Source organism: Medicago truncatula, chromosome 4, assembly GCF_003473485.1.
Source record: "Medicago truncatula cultivar Jemalong A17 chromosome 4, MtrunA17r5.0-ANR, whole genome shotgun sequence".
NCBI classification, from domain to species: Eukaryota; Viridiplantae; Streptophyta; class Magnoliopsida; order Fabales; family Fabaceae; genus Medicago; species Medicago truncatula.
Window position 1 is genome coordinate 43584060 of NC_053045.1, and position 20800 is coordinate 43604859.

At 31.8% G+C, this 20800-nt stretch overlaps 3 protein-coding genes across 3 annotated transcripts; all 3 read left to right on the top strand.

Moving 5' to 3' along the window:
* The first annotated feature begins 97 nt into the window (after positions 1-97).
* Positions 98-2261, top strand: LOC25493193 (cytochrome P450 736A117). The gene is made up of 2 exons (XM_013601617.3): positions 98-1082; positions 1411-2261. The coding sequence occupies exons 1-2, from the start codon at positions 150-152 to the stop codon at positions 2026-2028; spliced, it is 1551 nt and encodes a 516-aa protein (XP_013457071.3). The 5' UTR covers positions 98-149; the 3' UTR covers positions 2029-2261.
* Positions 2262-5016: 2755 nt separating this feature from the next.
* On the top strand, positions 5017-9768 carry LOC25493194 (cytochrome P450 736A117). The gene is made up of 2 exons (XM_013601618.3): positions 5017-6011; positions 9023-9768. Exons 1-2 carry the CDS (start codon positions 5061-5063, stop codon positions 9638-9640), a joined length of 1569 nt encoding a protein of 522 aa, XP_013457072.2. The 5' UTR covers positions 5017-5060; the 3' UTR covers positions 9641-9768.
* Positions 9769-14401: 4633 nt separating this feature from the next.
* On the top strand, positions 14402-16508 carry LOC25493195 (cytochrome P450 736A117). Its single transcript, XM_013601619.3, has 2 exons — positions 14402-15471; positions 15703-16508. The coding sequence occupies exons 1-2, from the start codon at positions 14524-14526 to the stop codon at positions 16318-16320; spliced, it is 1566 nt and encodes a 521-aa protein (XP_013457073.1). The 5' UTR covers positions 14402-14523; the 3' UTR covers positions 16321-16508.
* Positions 16509-20800: the final 4292 nt, after the last annotated feature.

Here is a 20800-nt window from a genome sequence, read left to right on the forward strand (position 1 = left end):
AAGATGCGAAAAAAATAATACATATCAATCTGTTGTCAAAAAAGGTAAAAAGAATACATAGCACCTCTTCACAATGATCATATTATTTTCACCTAAATAGAAAGACAGACAGATCAAAGTCTCATCAAAAGAAAATCACAGCTTAACTCATGTATACTTTTCTGCCAAGTTCTCTTTCACAGGAAAGGTTCTATTCATTACTCCCTATGCTTTTCTTTACTATCTTTCCACTCTTACTCTCTCTTCTGTTCATCATCAAATGGTATTTCAACAATTCTGCCACCAAAAAACACTTACCACCTTCACCTCCAAGATTCCCTTTACTTGGTAATCTCCATCAAGTTAGCTTATTCCCTCACAGATCACTCCAAGATTTAGCTCACAAGTATGGTCCTCTAATGCTTCTTTATTTAGGGAAGGTACCAGTGGTTGTAGTTTCCTCAGCTGATGCAGCAAGTCAGGTAATGAAAACTCATGACTTGATCTTCTCTGATAGGCCACAACGTAAAATCTTTGATATCATGTTGTATGGTTCCAAAGGTGTAGCAAGTTGTGCATATGGTGAGTATTGGAGACAAGTAAGGAGTCTTAGTGTGTTACACCTTTTGAGTAACAAAAGGGTTCAATCTTATCGTCGTGTTAGAGAGGAAGAAACTGCAAAAATGATGCAAAGTATTCAACAGAAGAATACTTGTGTGAATTTAACAGAGTTGTGTTCTACAATTACTAATGATATAACATGTAGGGTGGCTCTAGGAAAAAGATATGGTGAAAAAGGTGGGGTATTGCCGGAGCTGATGTTGGAGTTTGGAGAGTTGTTGGGTTCATTCTTTATAGGAGATTATATACCTTGGCTTAAATGGTTGGGTAAGGTTAATGGTTTCTATAGCAAGGCAGAAAAAGTGGCTAAACATTTGGATGAATTTTTTGAGAAAGTTATTGAGGAGCACATCAGTGGTAGTAGATCTGATGGACATGTTGGTGAGGGAACCAGTGATTTTGTGGACATTTTGCTTTCAGTTCAAAAGAGCAATGCTGCTGGCTTTTCAATTGATAGAACTGCAATTAAGGGTTTGTTACTGGTAAGAATACCATTTTAGTTATATTACTTACTAAATATGTTGTGTAAATTTGATTTCAATATATTTGCTTATATTCGAGTAGAATTGATTTTGCATCTAGTATTGAGATTTGTATATTCTGTATCCAAACGTAACTATTCAAATTGAAATGTATTATTTAGCTCACGTAGGCGTGAATCCATACATAAATAATTTTCATTTGACTCACTTTTACTTACATAAATTTTTGTCACTATAGTATCAACACATACCAAGTGTCTTAAGATATAGGGAATTTAGTAAGGTTTGGTAACTACATGGTGCAAATAAAACTGTACTTTCTCTGCAGGACATGTTTGCTGCAGGTACTGATACTACCTACACAGTCTTAGAATGGGCAATGACAGAACTGTTAAGACACCAAACAGTGATGCATAAATTGCAAGATGAGGTGAGAACTGTGGTAGGTAATAGAACTCATGTAACTGAAAAGGATTTGGTTAACATGAACTACTTGAAGGCTGTGATTAAAGAAACTCTTCGCCTGCATGTCCCTATTCCATTATTAGTCCCTCGAAAATCAATGGAAGATATCAAACTAAACGGCTATGACATTGAAGCTGGAACAGAGGTTATAATCAATGCTTGGGCTATTGCAAGAGACCCTTCAAGTTGGGAACATCCTTTAGAGTTTAAACCAGAAAGGTTTCTGAACAGTTCAATAGATTTCAAAGGATTTGATTTTGAACTTATCCCATTTGGAGCAGGAAGGAGAGGTTGTCCTGGAGTGTTGTTTGCTATTGCTGTCAATGAATTGGTGCTAGCAAACCTTGTTCACCATTTTGATTGGAAATTGCCTGATGGAATTGCAGAGAAAGATTTGGACATGTCTGAAGTTGTTAGCTTTACTTGTCATAGAAAAAACCCTCTCATTGCAATAGCTACCAAATATGTGAAAAATGTATAAACAACCTAAGGGAAATAAGTCATATGTAACACAAACACTTTAGATTAAAGGTATATCTGGCGTGTGACACGTCTTAGTGTTAGATATAGACACGATAACAACATATATAATTATATTCAATCATTTTTATTTTCTCAAACTATTTTTGGCGTCAATGTGTAATCAGAGACGGTTTCAAGTGTGTCAGTGCTTCATATGAAATAACACATGGCTAAGGCAGTAGAGACGTGTTATGTTTTGTGTTAAGTGATTGTATAGTTTTATTAAGTTTCGATCCTTGCAACTCAAATTTAGAAGTTGCAACCCTTTCAAAGTTCTAATATCATTCACGTTTTAATTTGAATACTCAAATTCCATGTTTTCATTCTGTTAGTTCTGTTGGAACAATGTTAGGCTCCAAATTCCAATATGGATATAATTTTTTTTTTTTTTGAAAGATATGGATATCATATAGTATTTTGCTAAGTCTCATGCCACTAGTTTTCCTTTGAATACTTATATTCCTTTTTATTACTTTTGGTGATCTTCTCCCTCTCCTAGTTTCATCCCTTTGGATACTTTAAGCTCCAGTTTTTAAACTTTTACAAAAGTTACACATTTTTTTTTAGGTTTAATCACACTATTGGTCTTACCATTTTGACCAACTCACGAAAATGGTCCTATCTTTTTAAAATTGAATAAAATCGTCCTTAAACTATATGTTTTTTTTTTTTTTTTTTGCAGTTTTAGTCCTATCTCCCTATTTACAACTCCATAAACGCACAGAAATGACAGTTTTAGTCCAACCACCTATGCTCAACCATGAAATAAACAAAGAATAAAACATGTGGGTACAAGGAATCTACTTTATTCAGCACACTAACCTAATTTCCGAGACATGTTACATACCTGAAACATGTCTTAGAAATTAGGATTTTTCTTGGTTTGTGTGCTGAACAAAGTAGATTCCTTGTACCCACATGATTTATTCCTTGTTTATTTCATGGTTGAGCATAAGTGGTTGGACTAAAACTCTGTGCGTCTGGAGTTGGAAATAGGGAGATAAGACTAAAACTGCAAAAAACATACTCCCTCCGTCCCTCAATACTTGACCTATTTAAAAGAGGTATGACCTATTTCGTGAGTTGGTCAAAATGCAAGGACCAAAAGTGTAATTAAGTTTTTTTTTTTTTTTTTATGAAGCTAAATTAGGCCACCCAAATTAGCACCATGGAGAATCGAACCTGAGACGTTGAGGAGGAGCACATGATTCTTAATGATCCCATTATATAATGTTTTTAGTTATAGACATTTCTTTAAGCCAAATCTTATGGTTATTCATTCAAACTCCAAGTTGATGATTAGAAAGCACGTGGCTCCTATCTGTTATATAATGCACAATTGAGTCTTTTATTACATTTTCGGTCTTTCTTTTAATGTGTAAAATAAATGTGTTATTCATTAAAGAATGGAAGAAGTAATTCATTATGACGTGTGAAATACCGTCGACATAAAAATTAATATTTTTTGAACTTACGTTTTCTTTAATTTTTTTATAAATATTATAATAGTCTAATTTTTAATATTTATGAATATTTTTATGTTATTTAGTATTATATCTCACACCAACTCATGATGATGTCACACATGCCCCAGCTCCGTGCTATAGCACGGGTTATCGATTAGTAGTCATCGTAAGACGTTGCTTGAGAGTGGAGGAATATAAAGATAAAGGAAGGAGGTACGAATAAAATTCGTCTCCTTTGAAAAATGGGCACACTCGTGGCCATAAATGGTCCTGTAATTGGATAGGTCGCCAATTCTGTAGTATGCAGAATTGGATAGGTTGCCAAATCTGCAGTATCCAGAATTGGAAATTGGAAAGGTGGCCAAGTCTTTAGTATTTGGAAATTAACTATAAACATACACTTTCTTCAAAACAAAAACACCTATAAAAACACACAAACAAACCTCTTCTCCTTTCCTATATTATTATCCACAAGCAAATAAAATTTTGTAATTGCATAATAAATACATGAAGAAATAATAATATATTCAACGTGTCACGTTCTCATCCAATGCTGTCATTTTCTATCATGTGCAAATTTGCACATGTAAATAATAAATTTGTATTAGAGTTTATGCATTTTATATTAAATATATAACTTTTTAATAAATAATTGTTATTTTTCAATAAAAAAAAGTTGCTACTTTTAGTTTCTTTAACGTATGCAATAAGTTGTTATCTTTGTTATAAGCATTTAGTCACCAAAATTATATAGAGGAAGATGTTGTTGAAATTTGGGGCCTAACTCATCATCACAAAACCGGCGCTTGTGAGGTGAGGATTGCAACACACCCCCTCACGACCAGCACAATTGGGTTTGGTTCGTGGACATAAATGGCGGGTGGCCCGATAGCGGAAACTTGATAGCATGTGGCCCCATGGATCGTTGAGAGGCTCTGATACCATGTTAGCCGTGGTTGGGCTTAACACAACCTCATAAAACTGGCTTCTGAGGTGATGATTGCCCCCACCATCTCCTGATCTTAGAAATCACAATTATATAGAGGAAGATGTTGTTGAAATTTGGGGCCTAACTCATCATCACAAAAACGGCGCTTGTGAGGTGAGGATTGCAACACACCCCCTCACGACCAGCACAATTGGGTTTGGTTCGTGGACATAAATGGCGGGTGGCCCGATAGCGGAAACTTGATAGCATGTGGCCCCATGGATCGTTGAGAGGCTCTGATACCATGTTAGCCGTGGTTGGGCCTAACACAACCTCATAAAACCGGCTTCTGAGGTGATGATTGCCCCCACCATCTCCTGATCTTAGAAATCACAATTGGGCCTAACACAACCCTAAAAAACTGGCTTGTGAGGTGAGGATTGCCCCCACTTATAAACACATTGTCAGACCATCACCTATTCGATGTGGGACTCTTAACATATGTCAATGGAAGAACCAATAAAATCATAGCACCAAGTGATATATAAGAAGGAAGAGAGTGGTTTTTATCACTCAACAAAAACCAAAGCTTAAGCCATGTCCACCATTCTGCCAAGTTCTCTTTCACATGAAATCTTCTCTTCATTCCGTATGCTTTTCTTCACTATCTTTCCACTATTCCTCATTTCTCTTTTTGTAATCATAAAATATTGGCATAATTCCAACAATTCTTCTACCACCAAAAAAAACTTACCTCCTTCACCTCCAAGAATTCCTCTACTTGGTAACCTCCATCAATTTGGTTTGTTTCCTTACCGCACACTCCACACTTTATCTCACAAATATGGCCCTTTAATGCTTCTTTATTTTGGGAAGGTTCCAGTACTTGTAATTTCCTCTGCTGATACAGCAAGAAAAGTAATGAAAACTCATGATTTGGTTTTCTCTGATAGACCATATCGTAAAATGAATGACATACTTTTATATGGTTCCAAAGATATGGCTAGTTGTGGATATGGTGAATATTGGAGGCAATTAAGGAGTCTAAGTTTGTTACACATCTTAAGTAACAGAAGAGTTCAATCTTATCGTCGTGTGAGAGAGGAAGAAACATTACGAATGATGAAACATATTAAGGAGTGTTCTTCTGCATCGCCGTTGAATTTAAGTGAGTTGTGTGCTACAATTACTAATGATATAGCATGCAGGGTGGCACTTGGAAAAACATACCGTGAAGGAAAAGGTAAGAGATTTCACAAGTGGTTGTTGGAGTTTGGAGAGTTATTAGGTACTGTATGTATAGGAGATTATATACCATGGCTTGATTGGTTGGGAAAAGTAAATGGTCTTTATGGCAAGGCAGAAAAATGTGCAAAAATTTTGGATGATTTTATAGAACAAGTAATTGAGGACCACATTAGTCGTAGATCTGATGGAGATGTTGAGAATGAGGAGCATAATGATTTTGTGGATGTTTTACTTTCTGTTCAAAAGACTGATGCTATTGGCTTTTCCATTGATAAAACTGCAATCAAGGCTTTGATACTGGTATGTAACAATACCATTTTCTTTTATATTTTACAGTTTATATCCTTTGGCTAGGTCTGGTTTTTTGAGGTTTCTTTCTTTCCTTTTGTTGCATATTTATTGCTCTAGCATATATGGTGGATTGAATATTTGTTTTCCTTTGTTTCCCCCTACTTCTCTGGTTGATCTTGTTTCTCAATTATCAACAAGCAAGGAAATTTAATTAGACAAATAACTTGTTCATATTAAATTGATACTTTGGTTCCTATGATGATAGGATCTGAAAATTATGATAAAGAAAATAAGTTTCAATTGCAGGAATTTGCTGCTTAGTTATGTACATATGCTAACTATACTATAGCTAGGGGGCGAAGAGAAGCAAATATTAATATTATTGTTGGTTATATAGTTATCAAAATCTCGATTTAAATATCAAAATTGCCGAGTTTAAGATTTCACTAAGCCTCCCCGATTTATATCATGCATAAAATCCCGATTTAGTGTTACGGGCTTGGGCCTAGTGCAAATGACACTTAAGGGCCTGTTTGATTAACTTCTGCTTTTTAGTTTTCTAAAACTATTTTATAAATCGATTTTCAAAAACAGGTTTTTAGAAGTAAATAAAAAGAAAACTTGTTTGGTAGTTCTATTTGTAAAAACTGTTCCAGAGAAGCGAAAATAAAAAAATTGTTTGATGAGTTTGTTTTTGCAATCCCCATTTTTGGAGTTAAATTTTTGAAATAAGACTCTAATTGCAATAAATGTGATATATGATAGACTAAAAAAAAATTGATCGTAAAAAAAACAATATTTATGTGTATGATAAATTAAAGGATCAAAAATATAATTAAACAAAAAATTATGTTCACAAATTCTACCTTAATGGACAAAAATGTCAAAATTGTTAGATCGGATGTTGCGCTCGACTCCTTTACTTATATGCGTGAGTTCTAAATTTTACGTGATTGATGTCATTTCGTCTATCTAAAAAAAATCTCTATTATAAGCATTTTCCCTATTTTATTTTGATAGTACATGAGACAACCTTATATTGAAAGATGCATTTAATATTTTCTTATCATCCAATCAAATTGAATTATGACTTATTTATTTTTTATTAGCCAATCAAAATGATTCATAACACATTTAGTTTTCACTAGCCAATCAAAATTGTTCATGTCATGATTTTTTTTCCTATATATTGACAATTTGTTTTTCATTATTTTCATATGTCTCTTCCCCATCTCTTCCTCCATAAACAAATTCATAAAAGAAAGAATTTTCTGTGTTTTAAAAGCATGGAAGTTTTTTTGTAAAAAAAAACATGGAAGTTTAATCACTTGGTTGTAAAAAAAACTCAACATCATATAAAATGTCTAATAATCATGTACCTTTTCAATTCAGCATAACACTTCTGTATTTTTCCATTAACAGGTTCAAGCAAAAACCAAATATGAATGTATTTGATATAATATTGGTTGGATAAAAAAAATGTAAGAAAGCAAATGACATCTAAAAACTTATATTTGATATAAAAAATTAAGCAAATGAAATTCAAAAACTAAAAATATAATTTGTTATAATATTTGGAATTATGAGGGAGTCTACACAAGTGAGATTGACACCACATCTTAACGTAAAATCTTAAGGCATTAGGTATATTGTTCTTCTCGCTTATATGTTGCTCAATATATACTATTGCTTACAATGTAGAAGTTTAACTCACACATGAAACATAAACATCTCTCCCTTACGTGTGAGACTACATATGTATGCGATCTGGTGAGATATCACATAAGGTAGGAGACACAACATGGTAAAAAAAAGTGGGTTGGCGACAAATTTCATAGAGGGATGTTTACTTCTTTCTTTCATGAGAGGAGATAAAGTAAACTAGAAAAGAAGATGAAAAATGAATTTAAACTTGAGAGGAACTAAAAGAGAAAATAATAAGGAGTTTCTGTTTTATTCGTGAGAGTATAGGAAACATAATGAATTGATGGCGATTTTATGGATTTGTTGAAGAAGTTGAATATTGATGGACAATTTTGCTACCAAAATATTAGACTTATTAAAATATGTACATCTATTTAAAATGCCCAATAAATATGTATTTTGTCAACTCATCAAAATACATCTACATTTTTCTATTGCAAGATCCCATGAAATAACAAAAGTGAAGGAATTTTAAATGATAAAGGTTGAATTTTTTTTTCTTCTTCATGAAAGCGAATGACATTCAAAAACTAAAATTTAAGATAAAAAATTAAACAAATGACACTCAAAAACTAACGAAACAACTCATCACATTAGGCAAAGATCCTACATTGGATTATATTATCACATTAGACTAAGAACAATCACAGAAGTGAGATTCACATCACATCTTCTTTCAAAGTCTGAAAGTATTATGTATACGAGTCATCTCGCTTAAATGTTTCTCACATCTACTATTGCATACAATATAAAATTTTAACTCACACTTGCCACATTAACATCTCTCCATTAAGTGTCAAGATCTTTGTGTTCGTAGTCCACCACCAAGAACAACTCTCGCTCCCTCACAATGTCTAACCGAGATGTGATACCACCGCTGAGCTTTCTGTTGAAGCTTAAACTGATGTTGATCGACAATTTGAAGAAAGAGGAAACCACACAAGTGATAATAATACCACCACAACTTCATCCAAAATTTTAAGACTTAAGTATATGATTTTTGTTAGTATATATAATATATGCGATGACATTCTAGCCATGCTTGGCACGGGTGTCCATACTAGTTTTTAACTAAAAGAACAGTAGAAAAAATTACAATAAAAATAAATTACTACAATAATATGCAATCCCAATAATAAAGTTAAATTCAAATTATTACGTTGACACTTTTTAGTATAATATAGAAAGAAAATTAACGTAAAAAAAAAAAAGAATATTAAGCTGGTACATTACAAAGCCATATCACACTGTAGGGAAATAATCTTTGGAAGAAGCTAATATAATTAAATTTTGCTTTCCCCCCTGCATACATGTAGGACATGTTTGCCGCAGGTACTGATACTACCTACACAGTTCTAGAATGGGCAATGACAGAATTATTAAGACACCAAACTGTGATGCATAAATTGCAAGATGAGGTGAGAACTGTGGTTGGCAACAAAACTCATGTAACTGAAGATGATTTGGTTAATATGAACTACTTGAAAGCTGTGATCAAAGAAACTCTTCGCCTCCATGCACCAGTTCCGTTATTAGTCCCTCGAAAATCAATGGAAGATATCAAACTAAATGGCTATGACATTGCAGCTGGTACACAGGTAATAGTCAATGCTTGGGCAATTGCAAGAGATCCTTCAAGTTGGGATCAACCTCTAGAGTTTAAACCAGAAAGGTTTATGAACAGTTCAATAGATTATAAAGGATTGGATTTTGAACTTATTCCATTTGGAGCAGGAAGGAGAGGTTGTCCTGGAGTGTTGTTTGCTATTGCTGTCAATGAATTGGTGCTAGCAAACCTTGTTCACCATTTTGATTGGAAATTGCCTGATGGAGTTGCAGTGAAAGATTTGGACATGTCTGAAACTGTCGGCATTACATGTCATAGAAAATATCCCCTCCTTGCAGTAGCTACCAAATATGATAAAAATGAATGATATACCATTTCAATAGAGTGAAACTATAGTTTTATGTATTATTTGTGAATAACTGTTATTGAACAATGTATATTAATGTTTGAACTTTGTACAAATTTAGTTTTATGTACTAATAAATAACTTTGAAACACTTCCACCAAAAAAAAAAAAAACTTGGGAACACGAAAAGAAATGATCTTAAAGTAAAGCAAACACTATTTTTTCTAAAGAGTTTTTTTTTTTTATGAGATGTTAACAAGTGCTTTAAGGGAATTTTTTAAGGAAACTAAAATATTATTTTTTAAATATTTAAATGGTTGGCTACACAATTTTCAAACAATATTTGTTTCTCTAACAAAAATCCTTAACCACTTATATATTGACGTTTCTCTTTTGGAGCTAAACAATTAATGAGAAAATATTACGCTGCTTGCTGGAAGAGGAAATGAATCACTTGGTCGGTACATGTTTGGGACCAATTTCCTTGGAGCTTAGTATTGTCTGTGTCTTGGTGCCATCAATGGAGGTCCAACCCAATGAGTGGTATGTGTCCTTTGGGAGAGATAATTAGAAGATACATTATCACATAGGATGTATTCACGTAAATAATTGTTTTTCTGTAGATTTTAAAACATGAAATAAAATGTCCTGTTTATTTTACTATATATAGGAAATTTTCTTATAATCATCAAATATTTTCTTGGTATATTTCTAAAAAATAAATAACCAAGCATGATTTTTTTTTTGAAGGAAAATAACCAAGCACGATATGTAGAGAATTTTCGCAAATTAAATAGCATACAATTTTGCATGGAAGGTAACGTAAAATCATGGGAAATTTATGTTGATAAATTTGTAGGAAATAAACTTTTCTATGTAAATTCACATATATTTTTATGTAGATGTTCTTCTTTTTTGTTGATAAATGAACCGGCAAAAGTCATATTGGTCAATTGAGCTAGTTTTTATTTTATTTTTTATTTTTTTAAAGGAGATGAGTTAGGACCTGTGGACATGTAGATGAGTTCTTATTTAAATATGGAAAATGCTTATTTACACGACAAAGTTTTCACGTGAATCCCACGAATGATCCTGCGCACACTATTCGGTACTTGTTCAACATTAAATTGACACTATAACTAATTTAACATTCAACTACCTCTCTTAGAACCTCAACCATATCCTGTTTTAAAATGGACACCTACTTCAAACAAAAAAAAAACAATCAATCTATTAGTTTGAGAGGGAAGCATCCAATTACTAATCTTGACTGCAACTTAAAAGATGGATTTGATTTCTTCCTCAACACAACCACTTCAATGTTGATTAATTAATGGACAACATGATTTCAATCTAAATGATCATTGGTTATGACAGTGTGTGCTATCAAGGAATGGTAGTTAAAGCTTGTACAGTGTAAGCGGTGAGTTGTTGATAATGGTGGCAGGTAGGGGTGGGCAAAAACAACCATAAACCGAACCAAAAATAACCAAACTATTATAATGGTTCATGAACCGAACCGTTAATTTATTAACAGTTTTTGAACCATAACCGAACCATCTTGAACCGAACCGAACCGTTTGAACCGAACCAAACCACTTGAACTGTTTTTCTTTTTTAAGGAAATCACTTGAACTCTTTGTTCGATCTTTCCAAAAAAACAACTTATTTAAAATAGCTTATTTTAAAAAACAACTTATTCAAGACAACTTATTTTATGAAAACAACTTATTTTAAAAAAACAACTTATTTGAAAAACAGCTTATTCAAAACAGCTATTTAAAATAGCTTATTTTAAAAAACAACTTATTCAAGACAACTTATTTTATGAAAACAACTTATTTTAAAAAAACAACTTATTTGAAAAACAGCTTATTCAAAACAGCTAATTTTATGCAAAATAGCTTATTTTAAAAAACAACTTATTCAAAAAAGCTTATTTTATGCAAAACACCTTATTTTAAAAAACAACTTATTTTTTTTGAAAAAACAGCTTATTCAAAACAGCTTATTTGAAAAACAACTTATTTTAAAAAAAAACAACTTATTTTATGAAAAACACCTTATTTTAAAAACAGCTTATTCAAAACAGCTTATTTTCAAAAAACAACTTATTCAAAACATGTTTTGAATAAAATAAGTTGTTTTTTTAGAAAATAAGCTGTTTGAATAAGATGTCTTTTAAAATAAGGTGTTTTGCATAAAATAAGCTATTTTTTAAAATAAGTTATTTTGCATAAAATAAGTTATTTTGCATGAAATAAACTGTTTTGATTAAGTTGTTTTTAAAAAGAGATCGTAACAAGCTATTTTTAATAAAATAAGCTTTTTAGAATAAGCTGTTTTTCATAAAAGAAGTTGTTTTGAATAAGCTATTTTTCAAAAATAAGTTGTTTTTTTCATAAAATAAGCTGTTTTTTTTTTTTTTAAATAAGGTGTTTTGCATAAAATAAGGTGTTTTGAATACGTTGTTTTTCATAAAATAAGTTGTTTATCAAATAAGCTGTTTTTTTTTTAAATAAGGTATTTTCATAAAATAAGCTGTTTTGAATAAGCTGTTTCTTAAAATAAGCTGTTTTCATAAAATAAGCGGTTTTGAATAAGCTATTTTTAAAAAGAGATCGTAATAAATTGTTTTTCATAAAATAAGTTTTTTTGAATAAGCTGTTTTTTTAAAATAAACAGTTTTGCATAAGATAAGTTGTTTTTGAAGAAATAAACTATTCTAACTTTTAATTTTAATTTGTTATTTTTTATAATAAAAGTGGTTTTATTCATTGGATAAAAAATATTTGTTTTGGTTTGGTTCGGTATGGTTAATAGGTAAGCAAATGGTTAACCAAACCATAACTTTGGTTCAGTTCGGATAGCTCCAAACTTGAAACGGTTCGATTCGGTTTTCCAAACCATTTTAAAATTTCGGTTCGGTTTGATTTTTTTAAGTTAACCGAACCATGCCCACCCCTAGTGGAAGGTATAGCTACATATTAGCTAGTCCATGCAGTGTGGACAATGAAAATATAATTTAGTGTAAGGGGTATTCACAAACTAAAAAATTTATTCATCAAATATTATTATAAAAGATAGTCCATGCATCCGGTTTAGCGCATTCGTGCAATTCGTGGGGTAATTTGTCGCACTATTTAGCATTACTGTTTAAATATTATTGAAACTAAATAAACTGTGTCCGTAAATATAGTTCACATGGTAAAAGATGTAATGCGGGCAAGGCCGTTCCTATGAAATAGAAGGCTCGGTTCTATTTTTAAGATAGGCCCGAGTAAAATAAAAACACATTTTTTTGTGTGTAGTTAAGCTTCATTAAAAAGTCCGAATCAGAAGAACTTTTAAACATGAAACAAAACAAAATAAAATTAAGTGAAAGAGAGGTGAAATTTATCTAACGGTGTCATTTGAAATGTCACTCCTACGTCGTAGGAAAGGGAAAAACGAATAGTTTATGCGAAAAAGAAATAATTGTTGTGATTCTTTCAATGAAATAGCTTTTCAAATTGATTGATTAAGTGATTATACAAATTGATGGTGGTTTGATAGCATCATATTTATGTCCAGAAAGTAGAACTAGAGTCTAGAAAAAACTCATACGTGTAGTGAAGGAAAAAAAAAGTTACATGTAATTTTTTAATTTAAGTGGGTATGGGTATTATAACTTTTTTTTGAAGCCCATAATTTTTGAAGGCTCGATTCTATAGAACCTCTTGCACTCCCCAGAGTCCGGCCCTGAATGCGGGGATATTATGTGCTAGTGGGTTCGAAACCATAATACCCCTCTATTTACATTTGACGAGCTTGTCGATTTCGTCACTTAATTCTTTAAACAAAAAAAAATATTAATTCAAAGTGAATTTAATTAGAGAGATGTGATACAAAATAATATTTCCCAAAAAAATGCTAAAGTTTAAATATGTTTCTATTTTTCTGTTACATTTCAAATGTTGGTTTTGATGATGATGACAAAACATGTGATTAATATAGAAGAGACTCAAATCATTTCATCTGAATAAAAGTGAAAAAGCTTATCCTTGACTTTCTTGCCAAACACACTTGAAGTTTGGTCGTGAATTCAATGGTATGTTTGTGTGTGGTTTCGCAAGTGTGGAGTGTTACTAGGAGTTTTGCTAATGAACTTAGCTGGTTGGACTCTTTTTTAAGACCGAATTTGCAGGTTTGACATGAGGGGGACTCCTGAATTAAATGATTACTCACTTGATGTTTTACATGAGGACTAAAATCCGCATGAAATTCCTCAGAAAACATGTTTTCATCAGATTTTTTATGTCAGAATCCGGAGGAAAATAAACAAATTTCTAGTAGTGAAATGAGCACAAATTTTTTTACTTATTTTATCACATTCACTTGCACATCAATACCATGTCAACAGTAATCTCTAGTGTCAACTCTCATCAATTATCATAACCACACCATTGGTTTATAAAAAACATAGCATGGACCATTTACACAAGAATAAGTTCAATGTATTATGCATGTGACCTTTCACATTTTAATCAACAATCACTCTTTTATTCAATTATAATTGTGGCTAATCTTTTAAAATATTCATAAAAGTATTTTATAAATTTTTGCTATTTCACAAACATATTTAAGTCACATAAAATATATGTATTTTCTCCTCTCTCTCTTTTTTATTTCTTCAAATTAACCTATACACACAAACCTCTTTTTATCTCCTATATCATTATCTACATGCTAATAAAATTTATAATTGCATAAATATATGAAGAAATAACAACAATTCATGCAACGTGTCTCACTTTTCTTTCTATGATGTTATTTTATAAGAACCATTAAAATCATACCACCAAGTGATATATAAGAAGGAAGAGAGTGGTTTTTATCGCTCAACAGAAACCAAAGGTTAAGCCATGTCCACCTTTCTACACAGTTCTCTTTCACAGGAAATCTTCTCTTCATTCCCTATGCTTTTCTTCACTATCTTACCAATCTTCATTTCACTTCTTTTCATCATCAAATGGTATTCCAACAATTCTGCCACCCAAAAAAACTTACCACCTTCACCTCCAAGATTTCCTATACTTGGTAATCTTCATCAAATTGGTGTGTCCCCTCACAGATCACTCCAAGATTTAGCTCACAAATATGGCCCTTTAATGCTTCTTTATTTTGGGAAGGTTCCAGTACTTGTAGTTTCCTCAGCTGATGCAGCAAGAAAAGTAATGAAAACTCATGACTTAGTCTTCTGTGATAGGCCACAACTTAAAATCTTTGATATCCTTTTATTCAGTTCCAAAGATGTGGCAAGTTGTGCATATGGTGAGTATTGGAGACAAGTAAGGAGTCTCAGTGTGTTACACCTTCTAAGTAACAAAAGAGTTCGATCTTACCGTTGTGTTAGAGAGGAAGAAACTTTAAGAATGATGGAATATATTAAGGAGGTTTCTTCTTCTGACTCGTCGCCCTTGAACTTGACAGAGTTGTGCTCTACAATTACTAATGATATAGTATGCAGGGTGGCTCTGGGAAAAAGATACCGTGAAGGAAGAGGGATGAAATTTCAGGAGGTGTTGTTGGAATTTGGGGAGTTGCTGGGTACTGTATGTATAGGAGACTATATACCTTGGCTTGATTGGTTGGGAAAAGTTAATGGTTTTTATAGCAAAGCAGAAAAAGTGGCCAAACAATTGGATGAATTTTTTGAGGAAGTCATTGAGGAGCACATTAGTGGTGATAGAACTAATGGACATGGTGTTGAAAATGAGCAGAGTGATTTTGTGGATGTTTTGCTTTCGCTTCAAAAGACTAATGCTATGGGCTTCCCAATTGATAGAATTTCAATCAAGGCTTTGATACTTGTAAGTAATAATATCATTCATTTAGTAAATGATTTTAGAATTAAATTTTGATAGATTATCAAATTACAATTAATAGTATATTTTAGAAGTAGTAAGGATCTTTTCAGAAACAAAACTGGTTATGATTAATGTCAAATATTTTTAATGATGTGACGATTATGATTGATCGACACTTAATACAATGCAGAATTTAAGTCAGTCAATTAAATTGTGCGTTTTCCCCGCATGTAGGACATGTTTGCTGCAGGTACAGACACAACCTACACAGTTCTAGAATGGGCGATGACAGAACTATTAAGACACCAAACTGTGATGCATAAATTGCAAGATGAGTTGAGGAATGTGGTTGGTAACAAAACTCATGTAACTGAGGAGGATTTGGTTAACATGAACTACTTGAAAGCTGTGATCAAAGAAACTCTTCGCCTCCATGCACCAGTTCCGTTGTTAGTCCCTCGAAAATCAATGGAAGATATCAAAATAAATGGCTATGACATTGCAGCTGGTACACAAGTAATAGTCAATGCTTGGGCTATTTCTAGAGACCCTTCAAGTTGGGAAGAACCTCTAGAGTTTAAACCAGAAAGGTTTATGAATAGTTCAATAGATTATAAAGGATTGGATTTTGAACTTATCCCATTTGGAGCAGGAAGGAGGGGTTGTCCTGGTGTGTTGTTTGGAATTGCAGTGAATGAATTGGTGCTAGCAAACCTTGTTTACCAATTTGATTGGAAATTGCCTGATGGAGTAGAAGGGAAGGATTTGGACATGTCTGAAACTAATGGCCTTACTTGCCATAGAAAATACCCTCTCCTTGCGGTAGCTACCAAATATGAGAAAAATGAATGAACATTAAATTGATGTGTCAAGTGATTGATTCATGGAATAAATGAGACTTGGAGATATTGGTGTTGTTTTGTGGTTAATCAAACTAAACTCCAACCGAATTACCATCTCAAATATGATAAGATAGTAGAATTCTAAATTATGTAAAACCAACGTCACTTTTCATTGAAATTTTGGACCATTTTCAAATATACATTGGCCAATCAAAGTGGTCTATCTCTTGCCAATATTATATGTTCTATGAAAATGCCTACCTTATATGAGAATGATCATCATCCATTAGATAAAAAATAAATGGTTGAGATTAAAAAGGCACATATGTTGCTTACCTTATTATATCAATTCTTCTTATAAATTCATTTCCCTTTTCATCTTCTTCTCTCCCCCACAATCAAGATTTCTTTTATAGTCTCTCTTTCCGACGGTATAATATAAAGAACCATTCACCTTCTCATCTTCTCCGATTCATTCATCAATTCTGCAATAAAACACCATGTCTAATCAATTGAAATAAATTATTTTGCAATTAAAATTAATTATATTGTCAATATTGTTGGTTCAGAGAGATCCCAATAGTGAATCACCGTAGAAATAAGCCATAATCGAGTCAAAATGATGAATAGTGTTGTATAATCAAGTGAATCTTTTATTGTATTTCAAGCACCATGTGATGAAGAAGTTCAAGGAAGATTAATCAAAGATGGAGTAGTTATTTGCAAAGGTTAACAAATTCATGAATAACATCTCACGATAACATACTCATGGATAAAATACCAATGATGATGGATGGGAGATGAGAGAAGGTGATAGTTTCCCATGTTGGCTTGAGTGTGGATAAAAGAAATCCTGATTGTGGAGAGAATAAGATGAAAAAGGGAAATGAATTTATAAAAATTGATATAATAAGGTAAGGAACATATGTGCCTTTTTAATCTCAGCCATTTATTTTTGATCTAACAGGTGATGATCATTCTCATCTCATATAAGATAGGCATTTTCATAATACACATCCTCTATATTTGACACAAAACAAACGACATTCATTCTTTCAAATTCGCTAAAAATAAAAATGATGAATTTATGAACAAACTCACATCATCCATGTTAATAGCATAAAACAACAAAGTACATAAGTTTACAAATATGACTATATTAAAATCTCTGGAATAGACATGCCTCCGGATCTGCAACGTTGATGACGTCAAAGTCATTGGTTGAATCTGCACTTGATCAAAACTGATCTGACAATCTAAACTGAACAAACACCGAACAAAAGAGAAAAGACAAACAACGTCGCACAAAGACGGTAAACAAAACAACGTCGCAATAAGACGACAAAATACTCCTTAGTTCACTCATTTCCATTAACTTTAAGTTGTTTTTTTTTTCTTATAGAATTTTATTATATTTCTAAAGTAATTTTTACATGCTTTACTCATGCTATTGACCATGTACTACTATATTAATTCTTCTAAACTAGTAATTCTTTGAGCCATACTACTTATTTACTGAGTGAAATAATGTTATTATTGATGCCCTATTGTTATGCAAGTTTTCACCTATTGTGTAACATACAGTTTTCTCAACTTGAATTTTTTTACATAATAATCAGAGTAATCAACTTAAACAGGATGTCACACTACTTTAAAAGATAAATAGAGTAGAATTACTATTTATTTAAACATCTTTCATCAATAATTTAAATTACATTGCAACGGAAAAACATTTGATTATTCAACAAAATTGCACTACGGCCTCAACATAAACAACTTATTAAAATTCCATTTTAGGTAGTTCATCAACATAATTCATAATAATACGTAACAAATGGAAAACAACACAAATATCACATCCCGTTACGTATCAGAGCGACCCTAAGACGACGCGTAAAAGAGTCAACTCACTTCAACTGCTAATCCCGGTTATCTGCACGTACCCACGTAGAGGCAACATTCAAACAGAAGGGGTGAGATTTTTGACATTCAATAACAATAAGCGTATAATTCTTTAAAATAATTAACGACACATAACAACACCTACTCATTTTTAGTAAAACTAATAAACAATAATTTAAGTAAGAGAATTTATCAACATAGAGCAACAACAAATCATCATCAAGAATGCTTCACAACAACGATAAATAATATTGATCCTTCACATAGTTTCGACTATAAATCATTATTCAACTTCAAATCATCATTTACAATGCTTCACATAAACAACATAAACAACAACAATAAATAATATTGATCCTTCACATACTTCCAACTATAAATCATCATTCAACTTCAAATCATCATTAACAATGCTTCACATAAACAACATAAACAACAACAATAAATAATATTGATACTTCACATAGTTTCTCATTAACAACTCATTAGTAATTGACGACTTGACAACAACGACAATGCGACAACATTGACATCAACTCGACAATGCAACAACAACAACATCAACTTGACAATGCAATATGCATGTGGTACCAATCAGAGCATCAAACCCCCAACGTATAGAGCAAATAGGCTCACAGGGCATCAAGCCCCCAACTTTAGATGAGTATGCATGGACTCAGCAACCAACAACTTTAACAACTCATACGACTTCAACAACTTACACGACTTCAACAACGTATATCAACAACTTACAACTTAACGATTTTGGCAATAACTTGTAACTTTAATGACATTTACGACAACAGCGGCAACGATAACAACAACGACTTTGCATCATAATATCATTTTTATCAACATATATATTCATATAGTAATACATTAATCATTAATAACATCATATAACATCGTAGTTATCAACATGTACATTCATATAAGAATTCAATTTCATATAACATCATATTCATCAACATATACATTCATATAATAATTCATCAATAATGAACAACATCATATTCATCAATCATGAACAACATCATATAACTTCATATACATTCATACAATAATTCATCAATAATGAACAACATCATATAACATCATATTCATCAACATATACATTCATATAATAATTCATCAATCAAAGATATTCACGTCAAACCAAATTAGATTCATCACAACATAGGTTAAATACTCTTAAACACTTTAATTAAACTCCTAGTACTTCTAGTTTTGAGGTTTGAGATTATTCCATAAGTTTTGGATTGACTTAGAAACGGTTATGCTGAATTTTCATAAAATTTCACTAAGACCTCCTTGGAGTATTTTCATCATATCTCAAAAACCAAAAATCATTTTCAAGTCAAACCAAAGCCATTGGAAAGCTAACAAAACTATCTAAAACTTTCATGTTTATACCAAAGGCCAATTCAAAACAGAAACGTGTGAAAAAGACGCAAGAACATAAAACATGGTATGCTGTCACTGTGCAATTTCGCTAATGGCAAAAAGTTAGCGAATAGCGAAATTGTTACAGAGGATTTCGCCAATAGCGAACTTCTAGCGAGTTTTTCCCCTGCTGTTACGATTTCTGCACATTTTTCACCAAAAAAAACCCAAATTTCATCTACCCAAATCCCAAATTTGATAGGAAACTTAACATATGATTATTCTACAACCTGAACACCAATTATTACCTTACTTCATCGGATTACCTACTCTCTCAACAATCAATTTTAAATTCAAACCCTAATTTCTCTAATCATCAAAATCAAACAACAACAACCATGTTAAACCCTATTCCAGAATTATAAACCTAATTCATATAACATCAAAACTAACAACAACTACAAGGTTAAACCATTTTTCATAATTATACAACCCATTATTAGAGAAAGCTAGTCCCACCCTTTTCTCCCTTTTTCTCCAAAATCAGGTTTCACGTAAAATCATTCTCTTCTAATTCTAACTCTCCCTTTTATATAAATCCTTAACCTACTTATTTTCTCTTATTTCCAAATCTGCCCCCAAAGTCTCAATATTCTATTATAATATATATATATATATATATATATATATATATAATATAAAATATTTTTATAACAAATAACAAATATATTTCTACACCAGATAACATATATATTTCTACACCAAATAACAAATATATTTCTACACTAATAAATACCAACATAAAACATAAAAAAATATCACTCATCAAAATAAATCGACTAAATTATAAAAGACATCTAAACTCATTAAAATAAATAAATAATAAAATAGGGCGTTACATGTTGCACATACAACTTTCATCTTTTAAATTTTGTTGAATTAGTTTTACAAATAAAATTAATCATATTTGAACAATTATTTGGTGACAACTTTTGTAACAACATTCTTTTTCTTTATTTTTATTGGTAAAAAACAAAAGAGTTAGAAAAAGGAAGAGAGAGGATAAAAACATAATGTGAGTATGAGAGAAAGTGTTGTCTAAAAATTGTCATAAAATGGTTGTACAAATATCATTTCTCTTACAAATAAGGGATTTTATTTTATTTTGTTTACAAATGATGTTTTTTGACGTGTGTAAGATATAA

What these genes read in the sequence shown, in the direction of transcription:
- LOC25493193 (XM_013601617.3), top strand. Translation starts at nt 150, where the DNA reads ATGTATACTTTTCTGCCAAGTTCTCTTTCACAGGAAAGGTTCTATTCA. An exon ending in CAATTAAGGGTTTGTTACTG is followed by an intron (nt 1,083 to 1,410) that starts GTAAGAATACCA and finishes CTTTCTCTGCAG; the next exon opens with GACATGTTTGCTGCAGGTAC.
- LOC25493194 (XM_013601618.3), top strand. Translation starts at nt 5,061, where the DNA reads ATGTCCACCATTCTGCCAAGTTCTCTTTCACATGAAATCTTCTCTTCA. An exon ending in CAATCAAGGCTTTGATACTG is followed by an intron (nt 6,012 to 9,022) that starts GTATGTAACAAT and finishes GCATACATGTAG; the next exon opens with GACATGTTTGCCGCAGGTAC.
- LOC25493195 (XM_013601619.3), top strand. Translation starts at nt 14,524, where the DNA reads ATGTCCACCTTTCTACACAGTTCTCTTTCACAGGAAATCTTCTCTTCA. An exon ending in CAATCAAGGCTTTGATACTT is followed by an intron (nt 15,472 to 15,702) that starts GTAAGTAATAAT and finishes CCCCGCATGTAG; the next exon opens with GACATGTTTGCTGCAGGTAC.